This window comes from Emys orbicularis, chromosome 12 (assembly GCF_028017835.1).
Source record: "Emys orbicularis isolate rEmyOrb1 chromosome 12, rEmyOrb1.hap1, whole genome shotgun sequence".
Taxonomy (NCBI): Eukaryota; Metazoa; Chordata; order Testudines; family Emydidae; genus Emys; species Emys orbicularis.
This window is the reverse complement of record NC_088694.1, coordinates 26,681,119-26,701,248: the sequence shown is the minus strand read 5'-3', so window position 1 is coordinate 26,701,248 and position 20,130 is coordinate 26,681,119. Positions and strand designations below refer to the sequence as shown.

At 42.7% G+C, this 20,130-nt stretch overlaps 1 protein-coding gene across 1 annotated transcript in view; it reads left to right on the top strand.

Annotated features, from left to right (window-relative positions):
- ITCH (itchy E3 ubiquitin protein ligase) overlaps positions 1 to 20,130 on the top strand; it is a 108,605-nt gene that overhangs the window by 26,116 nt on the left and 62,359 nt on the right. The window contains exon 2 of the mRNA XM_065414934.1: positions 7,105 to 7,195. Within this exon, the coding sequence (XP_065271006.1) occupies positions 7,126 to 7,195 (70 nt within the window). The 5' untranslated portion in view covers positions 7,105 to 7,125. The remainder of the gene's footprint in view (positions 1 to 7,104; positions 7,196 to 20,130) is intronic.

The window sequence follows — 20,130 nt, the reverse complement described above, 5'->3', positions numbered from 1 at the left end:
TAGATCTATTCACTGTGGTGTCTTCACCCCTGTCGACTCTGCCTGTGCCTCTCGCGGCGGTGGAGTACAGGAGTCAACAGGAGAGCGCTCGGGGGTTGATTTATTGCGTCTAGACTAGATGCGATAAATCGACACTCCCTCCCCCCCGGATCAATCGCTGGCCGCTGATCTGGCGGCCAGTTTAGACATACCCTGAGTTTCATTGACCACCATTTTGCTTGTCCTGCCTTCTTCTGTTCTTTGGTCTTTTCCCCATGCTAGAGAGTTTAATGAATTCCCTGTATCTTCTCTAGCATTCTGCCCTCAAAAGGCAGCAATTTGATAAGAGGGGGGGAGTCTTTTCAGACTGTAAACAGCAGCAGGGAAAGGAGAGTAGCAATATCAAGCAATCACTCGCTTGCCTAACACTTCTGTAGTGGGAATTCTTCCTTGCATTTTATCATCTGGTTTGGTTTAGTGGAGGCATGAGGTACCACTTTACACTGCTCCACACAAGTGGGGCTAAGGAGTTCTGCAGAAGGGGAGACTGGCCGTTTAAAGGAGTGAAGCAGCAGGGCCAGCTAGCAGCAGAAGGTTTGAGCATTGGCCTGCTAAACCCAGGGTTGTGAGTTCAATCCTTGAGGGGGCCATTTAGGGATCTGGGACAAAAATCTGTCTGGGGATTGGTCCTGCTTTGAGCAGGGGGTTGGACTAGATGACCTCCTGAGGTCCCTTCCAACCCTGATATTCTATGATTCTATGAATTCCTGATTCATTATGTGTGTGAATTTACACAAAGGATAAAAAATGAAAGCTGTCTGTGAACTCTGGAAGTTCCAGAAAATGTTAGGCTGTATAACATTGAAGGTTGTCAAATGGTTTAAAATCATTTAGCATTCCTTCAGAATTCAGTGCATCCTATCTGCCTCTACATTAGGAAGCAGTGCAGCATAGTTTATCTAATATTCCACATACTACAAGGGGCGTGGGTCATGAAAATGAACTTCCTGGAGAAAATCCTTAACTGTGAGAAGTCAAAAGCAAACATTGATATTACCCAGTCAAGCACTGAATTATTAATTCTGCTGGATGTCTAAAAGCACTGATTCCCTGATTGTCCTAATACATCCTTCTATATGCCAAACAAGGCTTAAGTGCAATATTCTTCATTTTCAGTTTTTAAGAAATATATTTGATTTTGTAGCACAATACTCAGCTGATTTACAATGAAAAGTTTCCTAAATGAGTAACTTTTATATCATGGAGTCCTAGTATATAACAGTGTTTCAAAGCAAACAGGTTTGTTTCTGCTTTTAGCTGTCACAGACCCTGGAAAATGTTAATATTTTTATAAAAAATAAATAAATAAATTGAGTCATTATTAGTAATTGCAAACATGAGGGCCTAGTCACATTCAGTTTACTCAGGGAATTGTTAGTTATTGATTTAAGATTTTTTGTATCTGTTTTGTTACAATTAGCGTATTTTAAATATCCTAGGCTTTGGTAATTACACTTTGGAGACAGCAAGAAGACACACCAGATACCCTGGAATGCTTGACTGTTATAGTAAAATAGCTCTATGCAATCTTTAATTAAAAAAAAAAATAGTTAAAGGAAATTCAGTTTTTCTTAAAAAGTTAATCTAAATATCATTCTTCCCTACTTAAGTCTTCTTCCTTGTGTATATTTAGTCATTAGTGGTTCACAGTCATGCTGGAAGGGCATAATGAGTGGGGTCCCACAGGGATCAGTTCTGGGTCCGGTTCTGTTCAATATCTTCATCAGTGATTTAGATAATGGCATACAGAGTACACTTATAAAGTTTGCGGACGATACCAAGCTGGGAGGGGTTGCAAGTGCTTTGGAGAATCAGATTAAAATTCAAAATAGTATGGACAAACTGGAGAAATGGTCTGAAGTGAATAGGATGAAATTCAATAAGGACAGATGCAAAGTACTCCATTTAGGAAGGAACAATCAGTTGCACACATACAAAATGGGAAATGACTGCCTAGGAAGGAGTACTGCGGAAAGGGATCTGGGAGTCATAGTGAACCACAAGCTAAATATGAGTCAACAGTGTAACACTGTTGCAAAAAAAAGCAAACATCATTCTGGGATGTATTAGCAGGAGTGTTGTAAGTAAGACACATGAAGTAATTCTTCCGCTCTACTCCACTCTGATTAGGCCTCAGCTGGAGTATTATGGAGTATTAGGGGGGAGGGATAGCTCAGTGGTTTGAGCATTGGCCTGCTAAACCCAGGGTTGTGAGTTCAATCCTTGAGGGGGCCACTTAGGGATCTGGGGCAAAATCAGTACTTGGTCCTGCTAGTGAAGGCAGGGGGCTGGACTCGATGACCTTTCAAGGTCCCTTCCAGCTCTAGGAGATGGGATATCTCCATTAATTTATTTATTTTATTTAATTTATGTCCAGTTCTGGGCACCACATTTCATGAAGGTTGTGGGCAAATTGGAGAGAGTCCAGAGAAGAGCAACAAAAATGATTAAAGGTCTACAAAACATGCCTATGAGGGAAGATTGAAAATATTGGGTTTGTTTAGTCTGGAAAAGAGAAGATTGAGAGGGGACATAACAGTTTTCAAGTATGTAAACGGTTGTTACAAGGAGGAAGAAAAAAAATTGTTAACCTCTGAGGATAGGACAAGAAGCAATGGGCTTAAATAGCAGCAAGGGCCAGGGCCGGTTCCAGCTTTTTTGCCTCCCCAAGCGGCGAAGCGAAAAAAAAAAAAAAGATAAAGCCCCGATCGGCGGCACTTCGGCAGCAGCTCAGCCGCGCCGCTTCATTCTTCTGCGGCAATTCAGCGGCGGGTCCTTCGCTCCGAGAGGGACTGAGGGACCCGCCACCGAAGACCCGGACGTGCCGCCCCTTTCCATTGGCCGCCCCAAGCACCTGCTTCCTTCGCTGGTTCCTGGAGCCGGCCCTGGCAAGGGTGGTTTAGGTTGGACATTAGGAAAAACTTCCTAACTGTCAGGGTGGTTAAGCACTGGAATGAATTGCCTGGGGAGGTGGTAGAATCTCAATCATTGGAGATTTTTAAGAGCAGGTTAGATAAACACTTGTCAGGAATAGTCTAGATAATTAGCCCTGCCACGAGTGCAGTGGATTGGACTAGATGACCTCTTGAGGTCCCTTCCAGTTCTCTGATTATCTGCTGACTTTAGTGGTAGGAAGTTCTTGGCTCTTTTATGGGTAAAAAGTAGCATGACAGCTAGGGAGGAGTGATCTAGATTCTATTCCTTGTGCATCAACAGGATTGTTTATGGAGTTCAACTCAGTTACACCTGTGCAACCCTACTGGTTGCATGAGTGTTACTGAGGGCCTACTTGTTGGCTCATAGAACCTTCACTATTGATGATGATGCCCCAGATGGAAAAGTCTGGAAACGATGGAAAGACTCGCAGGGTGTTTTGTTTTTATTTTGAAAGCATGTTTTTGGTTGTAATTGAGAATGTTTGATACAGAAAACATTGATACAATAACAGAGAGTTCTGTGATGTCAACTAAGAATGTGAACTACATTCTCTTATTCCTTTAGCATCCATCAATAAAATAGTTTAGTAAGGACGTGTCTACATGAGAAAAGTGTACTGATTTTAACTTAAGATGTGATTTTTAAAGCCCATAGGTAAACCAGTGCAAAAGGCTTGTATGGAAACTCTTACTTCAGATGAGACCACGGTTATTTCAATTTAGCTTAAGTCAGTTGAGAACTGAGTTAAGCGGTTCCAAAAAAGTACCATGCAACCTTTTGTACCTGTTCAACTATACTTTGATTTAAAAACAGATTTCAGTTAAACTATTGCAACTTGTGTGTAGACTAGGCCTAATTTCTAGTCAGTTACATTTGGGCATACCCCCCCAGACTGTGGGGCTGCATGATTATCAGTGTGCTTGTGGAGTCTTTATTACTGGTAGTGACGTGTGAGATGGAAAAGAACTGAAGTTGAGTTTGCAAGGCTGACAGTCATCTGATTACTCTTCAACGTATTTGGTATGGTAATCACTGAGACAATAAACCTATAACCTTCGTATGCTGCTGTTAGTCATTTTTCAGAACAGCTCACGCTTTAATTGGTAATAAGAAAGTGTTCTTATACTAGTTAAAATTAAAATACTTCCCTCTATCACTAATTAATTCTTAATATAGATGCTTCACACATTGATTGAGGCCATCCAACTGGTATATTAAGTTAATAAGGACATTTTTCATGGGTTCAAGGGTCTACCTGAACAGAACGGTTTGCAGAATCCTGCAAACAGATGCAGGTACAGATCCTTATCTCTACGCAGATGTCAGGATCTGTAGTGCACCTGTTTGTAGGAACAGTGCTGACATTTTTTATCTATTTTTGGCAAGCAGTTGAAGCTTTTGCAAAAGTTGCTGTTACCTGTTAATCACTGAAAACACGGTTACAGTAGAAATGAAAATATTACAAGGCATAATTAACCTACCTCTCTCAAATCTATTTTTTTAAATGTTACTATGTTGGATTTTTTTCCCTTTAGGCCAGGGAAGTGACCCAAAGACTTAAATTATACAGCTAACTTGTTTAGAACAAAATGGGTGGGAATTTTTATTTTTAATGAATATATTTAATTTGTACCAGAGGTGTTATGTGCTTAAAAATAAGTCTAACTATTGCAGCCCGCTGGGATGTGTATGACTTGGTGAGTTTTTGGCTTTTTTTTCTTCTTTCTTCAAAGGCTGTTCATTAACAATTTTGGATTTTTATTTGATCATTTCATTAGGTTGATTATTATAATTTGTTTTCTAATTGAGTAATGATACTTGATTTGTGGTGTTACCCACATGCAACGACAGACCAATGGATTTTATGAAATTTAGAAAACATCCAACAAAAGTATCCCAGGTTTCATATTTGATTGACAGAGCCACCGAAAACTGAGATTTCACTGAAGTTTGAAGAACTACCCAATATACAACAGACTCTGGTCTGTCATTTTTAATAATAATGATTAATGGAATTATAGCCACCTGAAACTCATCAGTAAGCAAGTTGCTTGTAAAAGTTTTAGGTCTTGCTCCTGAAAATACTTATACATGTGAATAATCCCACTTAATTAAATAGGACTACTCACAATTTCTTTCTACCATGCACCATATTGTCGGTGAAAATGAGGTCACATATTTTGAGGCCTTTTAATACTGAGTATTTTCCAAGCCTCTAAATTAAAAATTGCCATGAGAGAGGTTTTAGGATTACATTTTTATGCTTTATGCACTTACTGTCTGTGAATTCAAACATCAGGTAATTATCACATTTAGTAGAGATGCATTATGTGCATGGAAAATAGCAGCTTCACTCTAAGTGCAAACACCTCCAAGCTGTCTGGTATGTCTGCTTTGGTCTAGACATTTTGGTCTGCTGCTTGCTTAAAGTATAAAAGATACCTAGGTTTTTAATTTTGCTAGACTTAATCGTTGTTCAGATATGAATGGAGCTGCTCTATAAATGTCTATTCAATGTCTTATCCATTTTAATCAGACTTCTTTTTAAATATTTACATTAAAAGAACTCTCACACTGCACAAGATTATTAGAAAGGTTTGATTCATAACTAGTACAAAAAATTAATTGCATTAATAGCAGCATATAGTACTGTGACATACAGTGTTGTTGTAGCCGTGTCAGTGCCAGGATATTAGGGAGAAAATGTGGACCAACAGAAGTTGGTCCAGTAAAAGATATTACCTCATGCACCTTGGCTCTCTGATATTGTAACAGTCAATGGTACATTAATATTTCTGCTTTGCCATGCTTTCCAATAGTGAACACCATCTAACTGTTAAATTTATAATGCGAGTTTCCACATTTGTTTGTAAAAAAGGAAAAATGGGCAACATCAATTTCACGTTAATTGACAAAGTATTTGAAATTTCACTTCAAACTGTAACTTTCAAGCAAGGGTGTTCATATCGTTTTTATATATTTAGTCTCCTTATTCATATTCTACACTGCACAATGCATAATCTGAAATTTTTATTGAATAGACATGTTCATGTGTAGTTGACCCTGCTTGGACTGTCCACTGAAAATGAACAAACCTGGAACCTTTTGCACTAAGTGCATAAGCATCCACTGCTAAAGGTTTACATCCCTTCGCTGGAAGCTGTGGTAGACTCATTAACATTGTGTATGGCATAGTCACCTACTTACCTCCTTATCCCTTCAGATTGAACAGTGCGCTTTAAAATCTGTGGGAGACTAGCATAACCGGACATTTCCGTCACATCTTCCACTTTTTATTAAATAAGCACCACACATTTATCACTTAGATCTGTTGGCATATCAGAGCCACTGATCTGATGCATTGTGTTTTTCAGGATAGGTACTTTGTCTTTAACTCAGTGGTGTAAGGAGAATCTCTCTCAACTCCAGTGTGCGCTGGGAGTAGACAGAGGAGAGCCCAAAGGTTGAAAGAGCAAGGGAAAACTGTGCTGGAGTTGTGATCTAAATGGAGGGCATCTCCACAGCATGAGAGGAGACTGCTTTGTTTGCTCTTTGAATAGTGCTTTGTAGAGCCAGGAGCCACAGCTGTAGACTGGACCCGATTTAGTACAAACAAATCAAAATATTTGTCTTGCACTGAATTTGTATTTGTAAGTTACATTAAATTTACAAGATAAATAGCAAGAATAATCTTATTTGGGGAGTGCAGTGGAAGGGGAGGAACAGCCACTCTACTTGCTCTGCCTCTTAATGCTCTTAAAGTGTTTGCCACTGAACTTGACTGTTCAGGATTTCTGGCATCAAGAGGGTGAAGATTTCCATACATTAGATGGGTGGCAACCCTTCTGAGGATTAGGAGAACCTTCTCTTTGGGAGTGGGGAAGTAGAGAGGGATGACCACACGAAACAGGAATGACAGCCAGGTGTGTTGATGTAGCCCTGGGTACTATGTGACTAGCTAATAAATAGAGTTAATCTTATACCCAGGCAAAATGGAAACATAGTTACAAGGAAAACAAGTGTATTGTGTTTATCCTCAGTATATTATATATACATGCCAAAAAATAGAGAATTTGATTTTAGACTTTACTATTGAGTTTTAAATGTCTGCTTTGCTTCCTCATTCAGATTCAAGGCCCAGCCCATATTATGGCTGGCAGTGGGCCAAGATCAGGAACTGTCAGTGGATTTGCCATGAAATCACAGCTTCAGATTACTGGTAAGTCTTTTAAAAGACTAAATGTTTTCTCCCGATTCCTGGAGGGGAAAAGTAACAAACAAAAACATTGTGTACGTAGTTAAGTAATAAGATGCTACTGGCAGTATGTTGTGTTTCAGGATGTTTTGGATATGAAGAGGACAAGACGTTCAACTTTGTTCTGCAATGAAACCAATAGTGTTGCTGTAATTCCCTCACAGAAATGCTATTTTATTAATTACATCTTTTGTTACATGTATCTTTTACTTCCTAAAATCTAGTTTATAACATGGTAAAAACCAGACGGGAGAAATTTCTTTATTTTTCTCATATTCCTCCATACACTTATATTTAAAGGGAAATTGTCAGGTTAAGAATTGTACGCATAAAATATTTTCCTTACTGATAACACTTTAAAAATTGAAAAATGATTAAATCTTAATATTTTTATTGCCTTTTATAATATACTCTGTACATTTCAAGTTAGGTAAATTTATACTGCTTTCTTCTAGTCATGTTCTCTTGTTGGCTCTCATGCAGTAATATGTTATAGCTGTTGGGCTGCAAGTACTGTAGGGGAATATTTAAATACAAGGTTTCACATTTAAATTTGGGAATAATACTCTGTTTAAGTACTCGTGAGGCAGGTTGGTTAAAGAGAGCACACAGCAGTAGATTTGTATGTGGCATTGTCTCGTACACAATGCCTCCCCCGCAGTGCTGCAATTGATAACTTGCCAATTCAGCTTCATTGCTCTAGTGCGTCTGCCAATATTACTGAAATGCCATAAGGCAAATTCTGCACCATACTCATGGATGCAGAAGACCTTGCTGGTGGAATTGGTGTGGATTCTCTGCAGAGTAGAGTGATATATAGAGCCTTTTCTTTGGGTGTGCACCTCCATGTGTACCTGCAAGGCTCATTGTACAACATGTTCAGTGAGGATTTGGAACAGAGACTGTGGTGGATCTGCCACTACACACATTCACTGGCAGTCCTCCCATAGAGATGCTACAGGCCCGGCGGTTACTCCAGCCATGAAACTGGAGGAGTATCCATGGAGCAGCAGCTGCACCTATGTAACCTATGGAGGAGGATTCCTCTCCACAACCACCCTCCTTTTCCCAGAGAGATGCAATCCAACTGCTTGATCTGGGATTATATGCAGAAACTACACAGACTTGAGTTTGGGGAGGATGGAAGGAATAGGTTGAAAAAAAGTGAAAACGGCACACAGAAATAGCAAGGAGAATGACAAAAGAAGGGACAGCAGCAGCTAGAGGCAATGCATGTTAGATTGGGACCAATTTTGGCCCCTTACTGAGTGGGCCAGCAGGAATTGGGAGGAGTACTTCGCCCTCTGCAAGCTGACTTGAAAAAGCAATGATGACAAACTTCAGAGAGCGCTGCATTCCCTCTTCCATCTGGCTAAGGAGAGCACTGTAAGACCATGGTATATGGTTTTTGGAAGGGAGTAAAGTGTTACAGCAAAAAAAATTGAGCATCCACTCACCAACCAGAAAGGGGGGCAGATTAATTAAAAAAATAAATGGATGAAGACTGTAGTGAGGGGGGAGACAACTTTTTTGTATGTAAAATATCCTAGTTTATCAGAATATTAAGGTTTTGAAGTCAAATACTCAAAAGTTAGGAAATGCCAGAAATAAGTTTTTTCCAGTGCAACCTTAATTCAGACCCCTTCTGAATATGCATTATGATAGACTTAAATTGCATGCTATTTTTTTCCACAAGGACACCTGCTCATTCTCAGCTCACACTCCTTCCTGAGACTGTTGTATGTAAGACCTCTGCTTCATTTGTTGCAGAAGTTGGAAGATGTGTTGTGAATGAGGCAGAGGACTGCAGGAAGAGGAAAGGATGATCTCATGGTTAAGGCAGTTGAACGCCAACCAGAAGAACAAAAATTATTAGGGGTATGGAATGGCTTCCGTATGAGGAGAGATTAATAAGATTGGGACTTTTCAGCTTGGAAAAGAGACAGCTAAAGGGAGATACGATTGAGGTCTATAAAATCATGACTGGTGTAGAGAAAGTAGATAAGGAAGTGTTTACTACTTCTCATAACACAAGAACTAGGGGTCACCAAATGAAATGAATAGGCAGCAGGTTTAAAACAAATAAAAGGAAGTATTTCTTCACACAACGCACAGTCAATCTGTGGAACTCCTTGCCAGAAGATGTTGTGAAGGCCAAGACCATAACAGGGTTCAAAAAATAACTAGATAAATTCATGGAGGATAGGTCCATCAATGGCTATTAGCCAAGGTGGGTAGGAATGGTGTCCCTAGCCTCTGTTTGCCAGAAGCTGGGAATGAGCGACGGAATGGATCACTTGATGATTACCTGTTCTGTTCATTCCCTCTGGGGCACCTGGCATTGGCCACTGTTGGAAGACAGGATACTGGGCTAGATGGACATTTGGTCTGAACCACTAGGGCCGTTCTTATGTATTCAGCACTCACAAAAGTGGCTGAGGTCAGTGGTCACTGTGCTCTGAACTTAAAGTGCTATAATATGCTAATTACTCTGAAAAATCAGGCGTCAGGCATCTACAATTGGGCACACAAAATTCATGGACCCATTTGACAATTTTAGCTTTAAGGAACTGAGCTACAGCTGTTATCTGTCAGTTGAGGATAATACCATCATCCTCTACCACATGGGAGTGTTGTAAAGATAAGTTTATTAATTCTTGTGAAATACTAAGATGTTACTGTGGTGAGTGCCATGAAAACCCACGATGAAATCCATAATTCTGTATTCAGTGCAATGTTTGAATGGTATGTGGTAAATAAGGCTGTGGAAAAAATGTGATCATGTCATTAAAGACTGTATGCATACAATCCAATTAAGAGCTGAATTAAGTGGGAGGGAGAAGTGTGTGCAGTGGAGTGCTTTCTTATGGATTTTTTTTATAGTAAACATATAGCAATGTGTAACTAGATATCTGTTAGAGAAGGCAAGGTCAAAGAAATGCACCTGGCTCTTAGAGCAGAATGTGGTGAGATTTGTTATGGCCCTTAGTTCCTGTGGGGGAGTTCACTCCACATTCTTGGACCAGCCCCAGAAAGCTCGGTCTTCTGAACAGGCAAGCCTTACCCTTATTGTAGAATGTCGTCTTGTGCTGGAGGAGTGAAATTGTTGACAGCTGTCTTCAGCCAGGGGACTTCCGTGATCTTTTAGATACCTTGGGCCAGTGAGAGAAGATAAGGACTGAGACCTTGAACTTGATTTGATATCCTGAGAGAAACTAGTGTAGAGAGCAAAGGACAGGTTTGCTAGGATTATGGTAGCTTGTGTTGCTGAGATGTGTTGCAGTGTTCTGTATTAGGAGTTTCCTAAGTGCTGAAGATCAGGCTCAGCCTTACTGTATTGCTGTAGTCCAACTAAGAAGTGACAATGGTCTGAGATCAGGCTGAGGTCAAATCATAATTTGCCAGGATGGGATGCTCCTCGCCAACCAGATATGATAGAAAGCATTACTCATGAATGCTGCTATGTGAAAGCTTTGCATCCGGGAGGAATCCAAGAGTATTCCTAACGGTGGATTGAATTGACCAATTGTGGGCGTGTACTTTCAACCAAAGGAGACTGCACTGTAGCTGCAAACTCTTCAAAATGCTTTCCTCTGCCTCCCAGTGCCACTTCTCCAATTGCTGGGTTCAGCGTTAATCAGCTGTTCTTCATCAACAAGCTGATCTTGTCCAAGAATTGGGCCATCTTGGTGACAGTAGTATGGTCATATGTGGTTCCGGATAGGTAGAGCTGTGTGTCATTGCATATTGCTGGCTGCCTGTAGCTGTTGAATAGAACCAGAGAGAGATTTGATCCTTGTGTAGGACTCCATAGTAGAGGGGTCTGCTAGTGAAGAGGCGGTTTCCCATTATTAATCATTAAGTGTGTCCCTCCATGAAGGATTTGACCCATTTTAGCATATTTAACCCGTATTGTATGGTTGAGAGTGTCAAATGCTGCTGAGAGGTTCAGGAGAATGAGAACGAATATCTGCCCTCTAGCCACTGACATCAGGAGATCATCCATCAGTGCCACTAAAGCAGTTTCAGTTCCTTGTCCAGACCTGAATCCAGATTGTTAGGTCTAGGATATTGGCTTCAATTAGATGATCTTGAAGTTGGCCTTTGATTAGCTTCTCAATGAGCTTGCTCGGGAATGGAATATTTGACACTGGGCAATAGTTGGCTATAACTGATGTATCAAGGTAGGTTTCTTCATTGTTCCTCCATGCCTCAAGGAGGAAGGAAAGATTTCTTCCCTGAATCAGTGCTCTAGTTGTGCCAGAATGCCCCAGAACACCATTCCAGCACCCTGTTAGGAGCTAGAATTGTGTTTCAATTAAGGCTGTCGATTTAATTGCAGTTAACTCACGCGATAACTCAAACTTAATCGTGATTAAAAAAAATTAATTGTGATTAATCAGTTTTAATTGTACGGTTAAACAATAGAATACCAATTAAAATTTATAAAATATTTTTGGATGTTTTTCTACATTTTCAAATATATTGATTTCAATTACAACCCAATATACAAAGTAGACAATGCTCACTTTATTTTTTATTACAAATATTTGCACTGTAAAAATGATAGACAAAAGAAATAGTATGTTTCAGTTCACCTCATACAAGTACTGTAGTGTAATCTCTTTATCGTGAAAGTGCAATTTACAAATGTAGATTTATTTTTTTTGTTACATAACTGCACTCAAAAACAAAACAATGTAAAACTTTAGCACCTACAGGTCCACTCAGTCCTCCTACTTGTTCAGCCAATTGCTAAGACAAACAAGTTTTTTTACATTTACGGGAGATAAAGCTGCCCGCTTCTTGTTTACAATGTCACCTGACAGTGAGAACAGGCGTGCGCATGGCACTTTTGTAGCCAGCATTGCAAGGTCTTTACGTGCCAGATATGCTAAACATTCATATGCCCCTTCATGCTTCGGCCACCATTCCAGAGGACATGCTTCCATGCTGATGATTCTCATTAAAAAAATATGTTAATTAAATTTGCGACTAAACTCCTTGGGGGAGAATTGTACGTCTCCTGCTCTGTTTTACCCGCATTCTGCCATATATTTAATGTTACAGCAGTCTCGGATGATGACCCAGCACATATTGTTCGTTTTAAGAACACTTTGACAGCAGATTTGACAAAACGCAAAGAAGGTACCAATGTGAGATTTCTAAAGATAGCTACAGCACTTGACACAAGGTTTAAGAATCTGAAGTGCCTTCCAAAATCTGAGAGGGACGAGGTGTAGAGCATTCTTTCACAAGTCTTAAAAGAGCAACACTCCGATGCAGAAACTATAGAACCCAAACCACCAAAAAAAGAAAATCTGCTGGTGGCATCTGATTGACTCAGATGATGAAAATGAACATGCGTCGGTCCGCAATGCTTTGGATGGTTATTGAGCAGAACCAGTTATCAGCATGGACGCATGTCCTCTGGAATGGTGATTGAAGCATGAAGGGACATAAATGTCTTGCGACACCTGCTACAGCAGTGCCATGCAAATGCCTGTTCTCACTTTCAGGTGATATTGTAAACAAGAAGCGGGCAGCATTATGTCCTGCAAATGTAAACAAATTTGTTTGAGCAATTGGCTGAACAAAAAGTAGAATTGAGTGGACTTGTAGGCTCTAGTGTTTTATTTTTGAATGCAGTCAGTTTTTGTACATAATTCTACATTTGTAAGTTCAGCTTTAATGATAGAGATTGCACTACTGTACTTGTATTAGGTGAATTGAAAAATACTATTTCTTTTGTTTTGTGTTTTACAGTGCAAACATTTGTAATAAAAAATAAATAAGTGATCACTGCACACTTTGTATTCTGTGTTGTAATTCAAATCAGTATATTTGAAAATGTAGAAAACATCCAAAACTATTTAAATAAATGGTATCCTATTATTAACAGTGCAATTAATTTTTTTAATCACTTGACAGCCCTAGTTCCAATATTTCTGCTGATCCTAGGACGCGTGTTTCCTTTCTCTCCCCAGCTGCAGAGCAGTGCCAGGCTTAGGTGGCAGGGGGTCAGCATGGAGGGAGCCAGGAATGCTACAGCTGTAACCAAGAACATGGGGGCTGGAAGCCCAGGGCAGAACTGGAGCCAGGCTATGTCAGGAGCAGGGTAGTGGGGCTTCCTGGACAGTGGAGCCTCCCATGGGGAGCAGGAGCCAGGGACAGGATGGGTTCTGTGTGGAGTCACCTCCTTTTCCCCTGGCCTCTCCCAGCTCATCTGTTGCCCCTGCCTTTCTCCAAGCTTCCCTGTGCTCCTTCCCGGGTCCTCCCACTGCCCTGTGTTCCAGCACTTCTTTTTGTAGGACGCCAGCACTGTCCTGAATGAAGTATTGGCTGTTTTGCTCATGAGTGACACCAGTTGCTCATGACTCTTTCACAAGCCATAAAGAGCATGCATCAGATTCAGGGACTGGAATCTTTTAGAGCAACAGAATAGACCTCTGTCATTTGAGCTAACTATCTTGTAGCTATTACAGAAAGCTGTTATCTTTTAGGTGGATTAGTTACGAGAGGAGGATGAAATGCACACTTTGCATCGGGGAAAACATTACCCCTGTGGCGGATTATTTACCAGGGTTCCAGAATCACCTGGTATGTCACCTCCGTAAAAACTTGTCCCTGAATCACAAGTGGTCTCTGAAGTCCAACGTCCTGCAGTCCATCTTTACGGTTTGGAGCATCCTGAAGATTGACCTCTTCACCACAAGAGACATCAATAAATGCCATCTGTTTTGCTCTTGAGGGAATCTCAGTCTGGGCTCCCTGACGGATGCTTTTCACTGGAGCTGGGAAACGGCACTCTGTATGCTCTTCCTCCAGTTCCAGTCATCCCGCAGTCCTTCTCAAGATGAAATTGGATTGTGTCAAGTTGATTCTCGTGCTCCAGTGTGGCTGAGACAATGTTAACGAGGAATCCGGTGGCACCTTAAAGACTAACAGATTTATTTGGGCATAAGCTTTCGTGGATAAAAAACCACTTGCATTTGAAGAAGTGGTTTTTTACCGACGAAAGCTTATGCCCAAATAAATCTGTTAGTCTTTAAGGTGCCACCAGACTCCTCGTTGTTTTTGTGGATACAGACTAACATGGCTACCCCTCTGATACTTGAGACAATATTGGTTCTTTGACCTCTTCACATTATCAGTTCAGCCTCCCATATCTCTTCCTTTTCACCCCAACCTCCTGACTCAGCATCAATCAGATTTTGTGTGGGGTCCCATGCGGGTCGGATAAAGCACACGACCAGTGTGGTTGCAAGCTGAATCTGAATCCTGTTTATTACAAGCTTTCTTTTATAGTTTTTCTCAACATTACATAACACAATTAGGCTATAATCACACATCTACCGATTGGACAAGAAGGAGAATCATGTGTTTATCATATGTATAGCCCCACACCGATTGGTTCAACCGTTCCTTACATAAGGCCATGATTTATTACCTTGTTTACCTCATCTTATATAATCCCTAGACCACCAGGGGGCGCCTTTGTTTTGCAAGGCCATGAGCCATTGCCTGGCAAGTGTCCCATCGTGACCCTTACTTTCTCATGGAACTTTCCATTAGGTTGGCGTAAGGATGATACATCCCCACACCTCCCCCCTTTTTCTTAAATAAGGAACTATTAAGAAACGTAATATTATGTAAATACCCACGAAAACCATCGGGGTGTAAATAAGGATAGCCAATAAGACATTTTCTAAAGGGATCCGATGGGGTGGCCATGGACAAGCAAAAAAGGCTTCTTGGCCAGTCTGGTTCGCCCAGGTGACCCAAACATTTTGTCGTGGGTTAACAAAAGGTACAGAGTTTGGACATACAAAGACCCCCGCTCCTATAATAAGGAGTCCGAACAAATAGAAGTACAGCATTAGCAGGTGTCTAGGCTGTGACAAACAACAAGTGCAGGTCCGGTGTCGCGGGGTCGTCGTCCGGCTCCTGCGTGGCGGCGTCGGGCTCCTCAGCAATTCGTGTCTTGAGCCACGGCCGGACCCACTTCGCTGGAACCCACCGGGGACCCGCATCGGTGGAAACATCGTATGAGTATGCCGGAGGCTTCGGGGCAAACGGGTTGGTGACATCCAGTGGCCGGTGCGTGGACACGTTATCCCGTCCGGTGCACCCAATTGTGCAGCCCCACAAACCACAACGAGCACAGGGGGTAGCTACATCATCCGCCGGAGGGATCTTATCCGGTGGTTTTTTCCTATATGTCCTTTCAAAGCTAGATAAGCCCGGTTCCGCCATTTTTTCCAACCTATTCCGCAACTGCTCACCCTGCCCCTGGAACTCCGCCCGGAACTCTGGGGTACAAACATTATTGGTGACAGGAAAGCCGGGCTGGTTCAGGGCTCGCAATGTGTGGGACTGCGGGGGATGGCTCTCACCGGCCAAATGGGACAACTGATTCAGCATGTCCTGTAGCTGAAGGCCCTGTTTGTACATTTCCGCCCGAAATTCTTGTGACTTATCCCCTTCTGGGCTCGAGACCTCCATTCTATCCGCGGGGTCGTCCGGTAACGGGACGGTACTAGAATCAACTTTGGGTGCACTGGGGATGAGCGGTATGATAGTGTCCTCACCCCCAAAGAACTCACGGGCTCCCACCGACAACACACAAGGCGGCTCCTCTTTTGGCCAAGAGAGGTCATTAATGGCTGACTGGACCTCGGCTTCTGCCGCAAGCGTCTCTGTCAGTTTCTTAGATTTGCACCATATTTGGCTCAATGACACGGCCTTCTTGTTGCCGTGAGAGACCGACTCCCAGAGGTCAGAGCCTAGACTCTCCCAGACTGCCTTATCAAAGACAGTATTTGGTGTAACAAAAAACCCGCGTCTTTGTCCCCATTTCAGCAAACGGGACAACGCGTCAGAGGGAAGCTTCTCTCCCCGCTTTTTAGCGATGCGTAATAAAAAATCATGCACCGTCTCCTCCTCTGCAGACAAAGCAGAGCCCATTTTATCAAATGCAGCCGCTCACCTGTGAGCTCACGAACGTCTCTCTCGGACGACCAGGAGCCGGTATCCTCCGGTACCTCCTGCCGCGGCTGCCACCTCCGCCTTTTCTCACCGAACGCTTCAGTCGGCTGCCTGTGAGCTCACGAACATCTCTCTCGGACGACCAGAGCCGGTATCCTCCGGTACCTCCTGCCGCAGCTGCCACCTCCGCCTTTTTTCACCGAACGCTTCAGTCGGCTGCCTGTGAGCTCACGAACGTCTCTCTCGGACGACCAGGAGCCGGTATCCTCCGGTACCTCCTGCCGCGGCTGCCACCTCCGCCTTTTCTCACCGAACGCTTCAGTCGGCTGCCTGAGAGCTCACGAACGTCTCTCTCGGACGACCAGGAGCCGGTATCCTCCAGTACCTCCTGCCGCGGCTGCCACCTCCGCCTTTTCTGACTGAACGCTTCAGTCGGCTGCCTCGATGTCCAAGCCGAATCACGTCGGGGTCACCATTTGTGGGGTCCCATGCGGGTCGGATAAAGCACACGACCAGTGTGGTTGCAAGCTGAATCTGAATCCTGTTTATTACAAGCTTTCTTTTATAGTTTTTCTCAACATTACATAACACAATTAGGCTATAATCACACATCTACCGATTGGACAAGAAGGAGAATCATGTGTTTATCACATGTATAGCCCCACATCGATTGGTTCAACCGTTCCTTACATAAGGCCATGATTTATTACCTTGTTTACATCATCTTATATAATCCCTAGGCCACCAGGGGGCCTTACATAAGGCCATGATTTATTACCTTGTTTACCTCATCTTATATAATCCCTAGACCACCAGGGGGCGCCTTTGTTTTGCAAGGCCATGAGCCATTGCCTGGCAAATGTCCCATCGTGACCCTTACTTTCTCATGGAACTTTCCATTAGGTTGGCGTAAGGATGATACATCCCCACAATTTTGCATCCAGCGCTCAGCTCCCTGCATCTCACAGCATGGATGCTGCATGATTAGATGAGATGAACGATGTTTGGAGGTGGTCCGGCAAATCTTGCTTAGTAGTAGGAAGCCCTGCACTAGAATGGTCTATTTGGCCAAGTAGAAGTGGTTGTCAATGTGATTGTTAGCTCGGTGAGTTCAAACAAAGATGGCTTCTATCCAGGACATCTTGGACTACCTGTGACGCCTTCAGTCTGCTGGTCTTGCACTTAGTTCATCGACAGTGCACCTGGAAGTGATTTTTGGCATTTGATCCACCCGTCCATGGGAAGTCAGTGTGTTCGAACTGCAGGGTGGTGAGGGTCTTGAAAGGGAAATGCTTGTCTCCACCTGTTGATTAAGGAACTGGTTCCTTTGTGGGACCTTAATACTGCCTTAGCAGCTTTTATGGGACCTGTGTACGAGCCTCTGACTACTTCTTCTTTCTCCCTTCTGTGTCAGAAAACTGTTTTCCTTGTAGTGATAACATGTGCAAGGAGAGTGAGAGAGTTGCTGGCTTTGATGGCAGAGCCTCTTTTACATGCAGTTTTCCAGAGACAAAGTAACCCTGCAGCCACACCCTAAGTTTTTATCTAAAGTGGCTTCTCAGTTTCACTTGAATCGAGTTATTTATCTACCAGTGTTCTTTCCTAAAATGCATTCAACCCCAGATGAGCAGCATCTTCACACATTGGCTGTCAGGCGATGTTTAGCTTTGTACCTGAATATAATCTTTCTGTTCTTCATCTCGTCTATTTGTTTCATATGTGGACCGAATGAAGGGGCAAGTAGCTTTTTCACAGACAGCCTCCAGGTGGATAACTTCCTATATCATGACAGCATATGAAGTAGCTCAGACTGTGTCTCCTCAAGGGTGTGAGCTCATTCCACAGAGGCCAAGGCAACGTCGATGCCATTTCTAAGGGCTAGTCTACACTGGAAGCGGTAGAGCTGTGCTGCTGTAGCGTGTCTGGTGAGGCTGATGGGAGAGAGCTCTCCCATTGGCATAGTAACTCCACCTCTGAGAGAGGTGGTAGCTATATCGGCGAGAAAAGCTCTCCTGCTGACATAGCGCTGTCCATGCCAGCGCTTAGGTCAGTGTAACTTATGTCATTCAGGTGCATAGATTATTCACACCCCTGAGCAAAGTAAGAGCTAGTGTATACCAAGCCTTAGTGATGTTCCTATGCTGGACATTTGCCGGGCTGCCACTTGGTCCTCCGCACCTAGGTTTACAAACCATTATGCCGTTACTACTGCATCCAAATCAGATGTAAACTTTGGGAAGGCAATCCTGTAGTCCTCTTTAAAATAGATTCCAAGCCCCACTTCCTGAGAGTACTGATTGTGAGTCATCTACATGGAATACATGGCTGCATCTACTCAGAGGTTAAAAAAAAAAAAAAAGGTTACATATCTGCCTGTAATGGTTATTCTTCAAGATGTGACCTAGACATGTTATTTCACAACCCATCCTCCATCCTGTCTGCACTCTTGAAATTCAGTGTGAAGGAACTGACGGGGGTGTAGTAGGAAGAGGGCCTGGGGTGGCACACAGAGGGAACAGACATCTTGACTACACAGGGTTGGGGTGGCGTGGTCCTTACAAAGCCAGGGTAGGGGCTAGGGCCACAGGGTGTAAGCCACACCCTTACTGGTACTGCCAGGCAAAGTTCTCCAGCTTTGGTGTGTTGAGTGCGCTCACTCCTACATGGAATACACATCTGCATTTGTCACAACCGGAACATGGACAGTCTGACTTAGTGGTCAGAGCAGGAGTCTGGCCAGGTCAGATACCAGGAGATCAGAAGCAGGAGACAAACTTGAGAGCGGAAACATGGATTGATAACCAGAGTCAGGCCAAGTCAGGATACCAGGAAGTCAAACCAGGGGAGCAGGAGCAGGAAGTACAAGGCACATAGTCCAGAGCAAGGTGGATTCCAGTTGCATGGACAACTTCCTGTTCCGAGTTTAAACAGGGACTCCCAACATTCTGCCAATCAGCTTCCAGGATTGAGGTCCTCGGTCTGAGTTCAGCTCCTATTTTGCCAAAAGTTAGCACATTTTGGTAGCAGGTTGGAACCTGCTGGCTCCAAAGAGCCCAGTGGACCAGGGTTCAAGAACCACGGTCCCTGATAGCATCACATTTTGCAGAACAACAGATGCAGTACAGGTAAGTAACCATTTTTTATCTGAATGCCATGGGGTGACATTAATTTCCTTTGAATAATCAAGGATAAATATGGGTTGCTGCTGCCAGGATGCTGCACAGCTACTAAATGTCGCAGAGTTTCAACACTTAAGGATTCTGATTATAAAGTTTCCTATATAGAAGATTTCACATGCCTTATTTCAAACTTTAAGGGACCCCTCTGACCTTTGGCTAACCAAGAGCTTCAGTCAGTGAGCTTCACATTCAAATAATGGAGGTCCCATTGTCCTAGTAATAGACTAGAGGAAATTTAGATGTTCAGGTAATGAACTTGCAGATAACATGAATTCATCTGTTCCTGAGCACATACAGGTCTTCAAGTCAAATTGCCTCTAAAGAGATTGGCATTGTACACATATGCATATCTAATAATGTTATAAGGAAACTGACAAGCCAAAAAAGTGTTTAATAATGTGTAAACAGACTGGTAAAAGTTAGTGCAAATCTTGTTGTTTGTTCAAATCACAAAAAAAACCTAACTCTTTTTGGATGTGCATTTTAAATGCACTGGTGAAATCTTTACTGTAGTCTCCTAAGCAATTACATGTGCCATCTTATCCAGAAAGTGTAGGCTGAATCAAGGCAGGCAGCGGCAGTATGAGGCGGGGTCTCAACATTGCAGCCTCTTTGAAGAGGGCAACATGCACCTCCATAACTAGTATGTACTGGAGACACCAAACACGTTGGCTTCCTGGAGGTCAGCTGTAACCTTCTAGCGGTGTTAGTGTGAGAAGACTTTCATATACT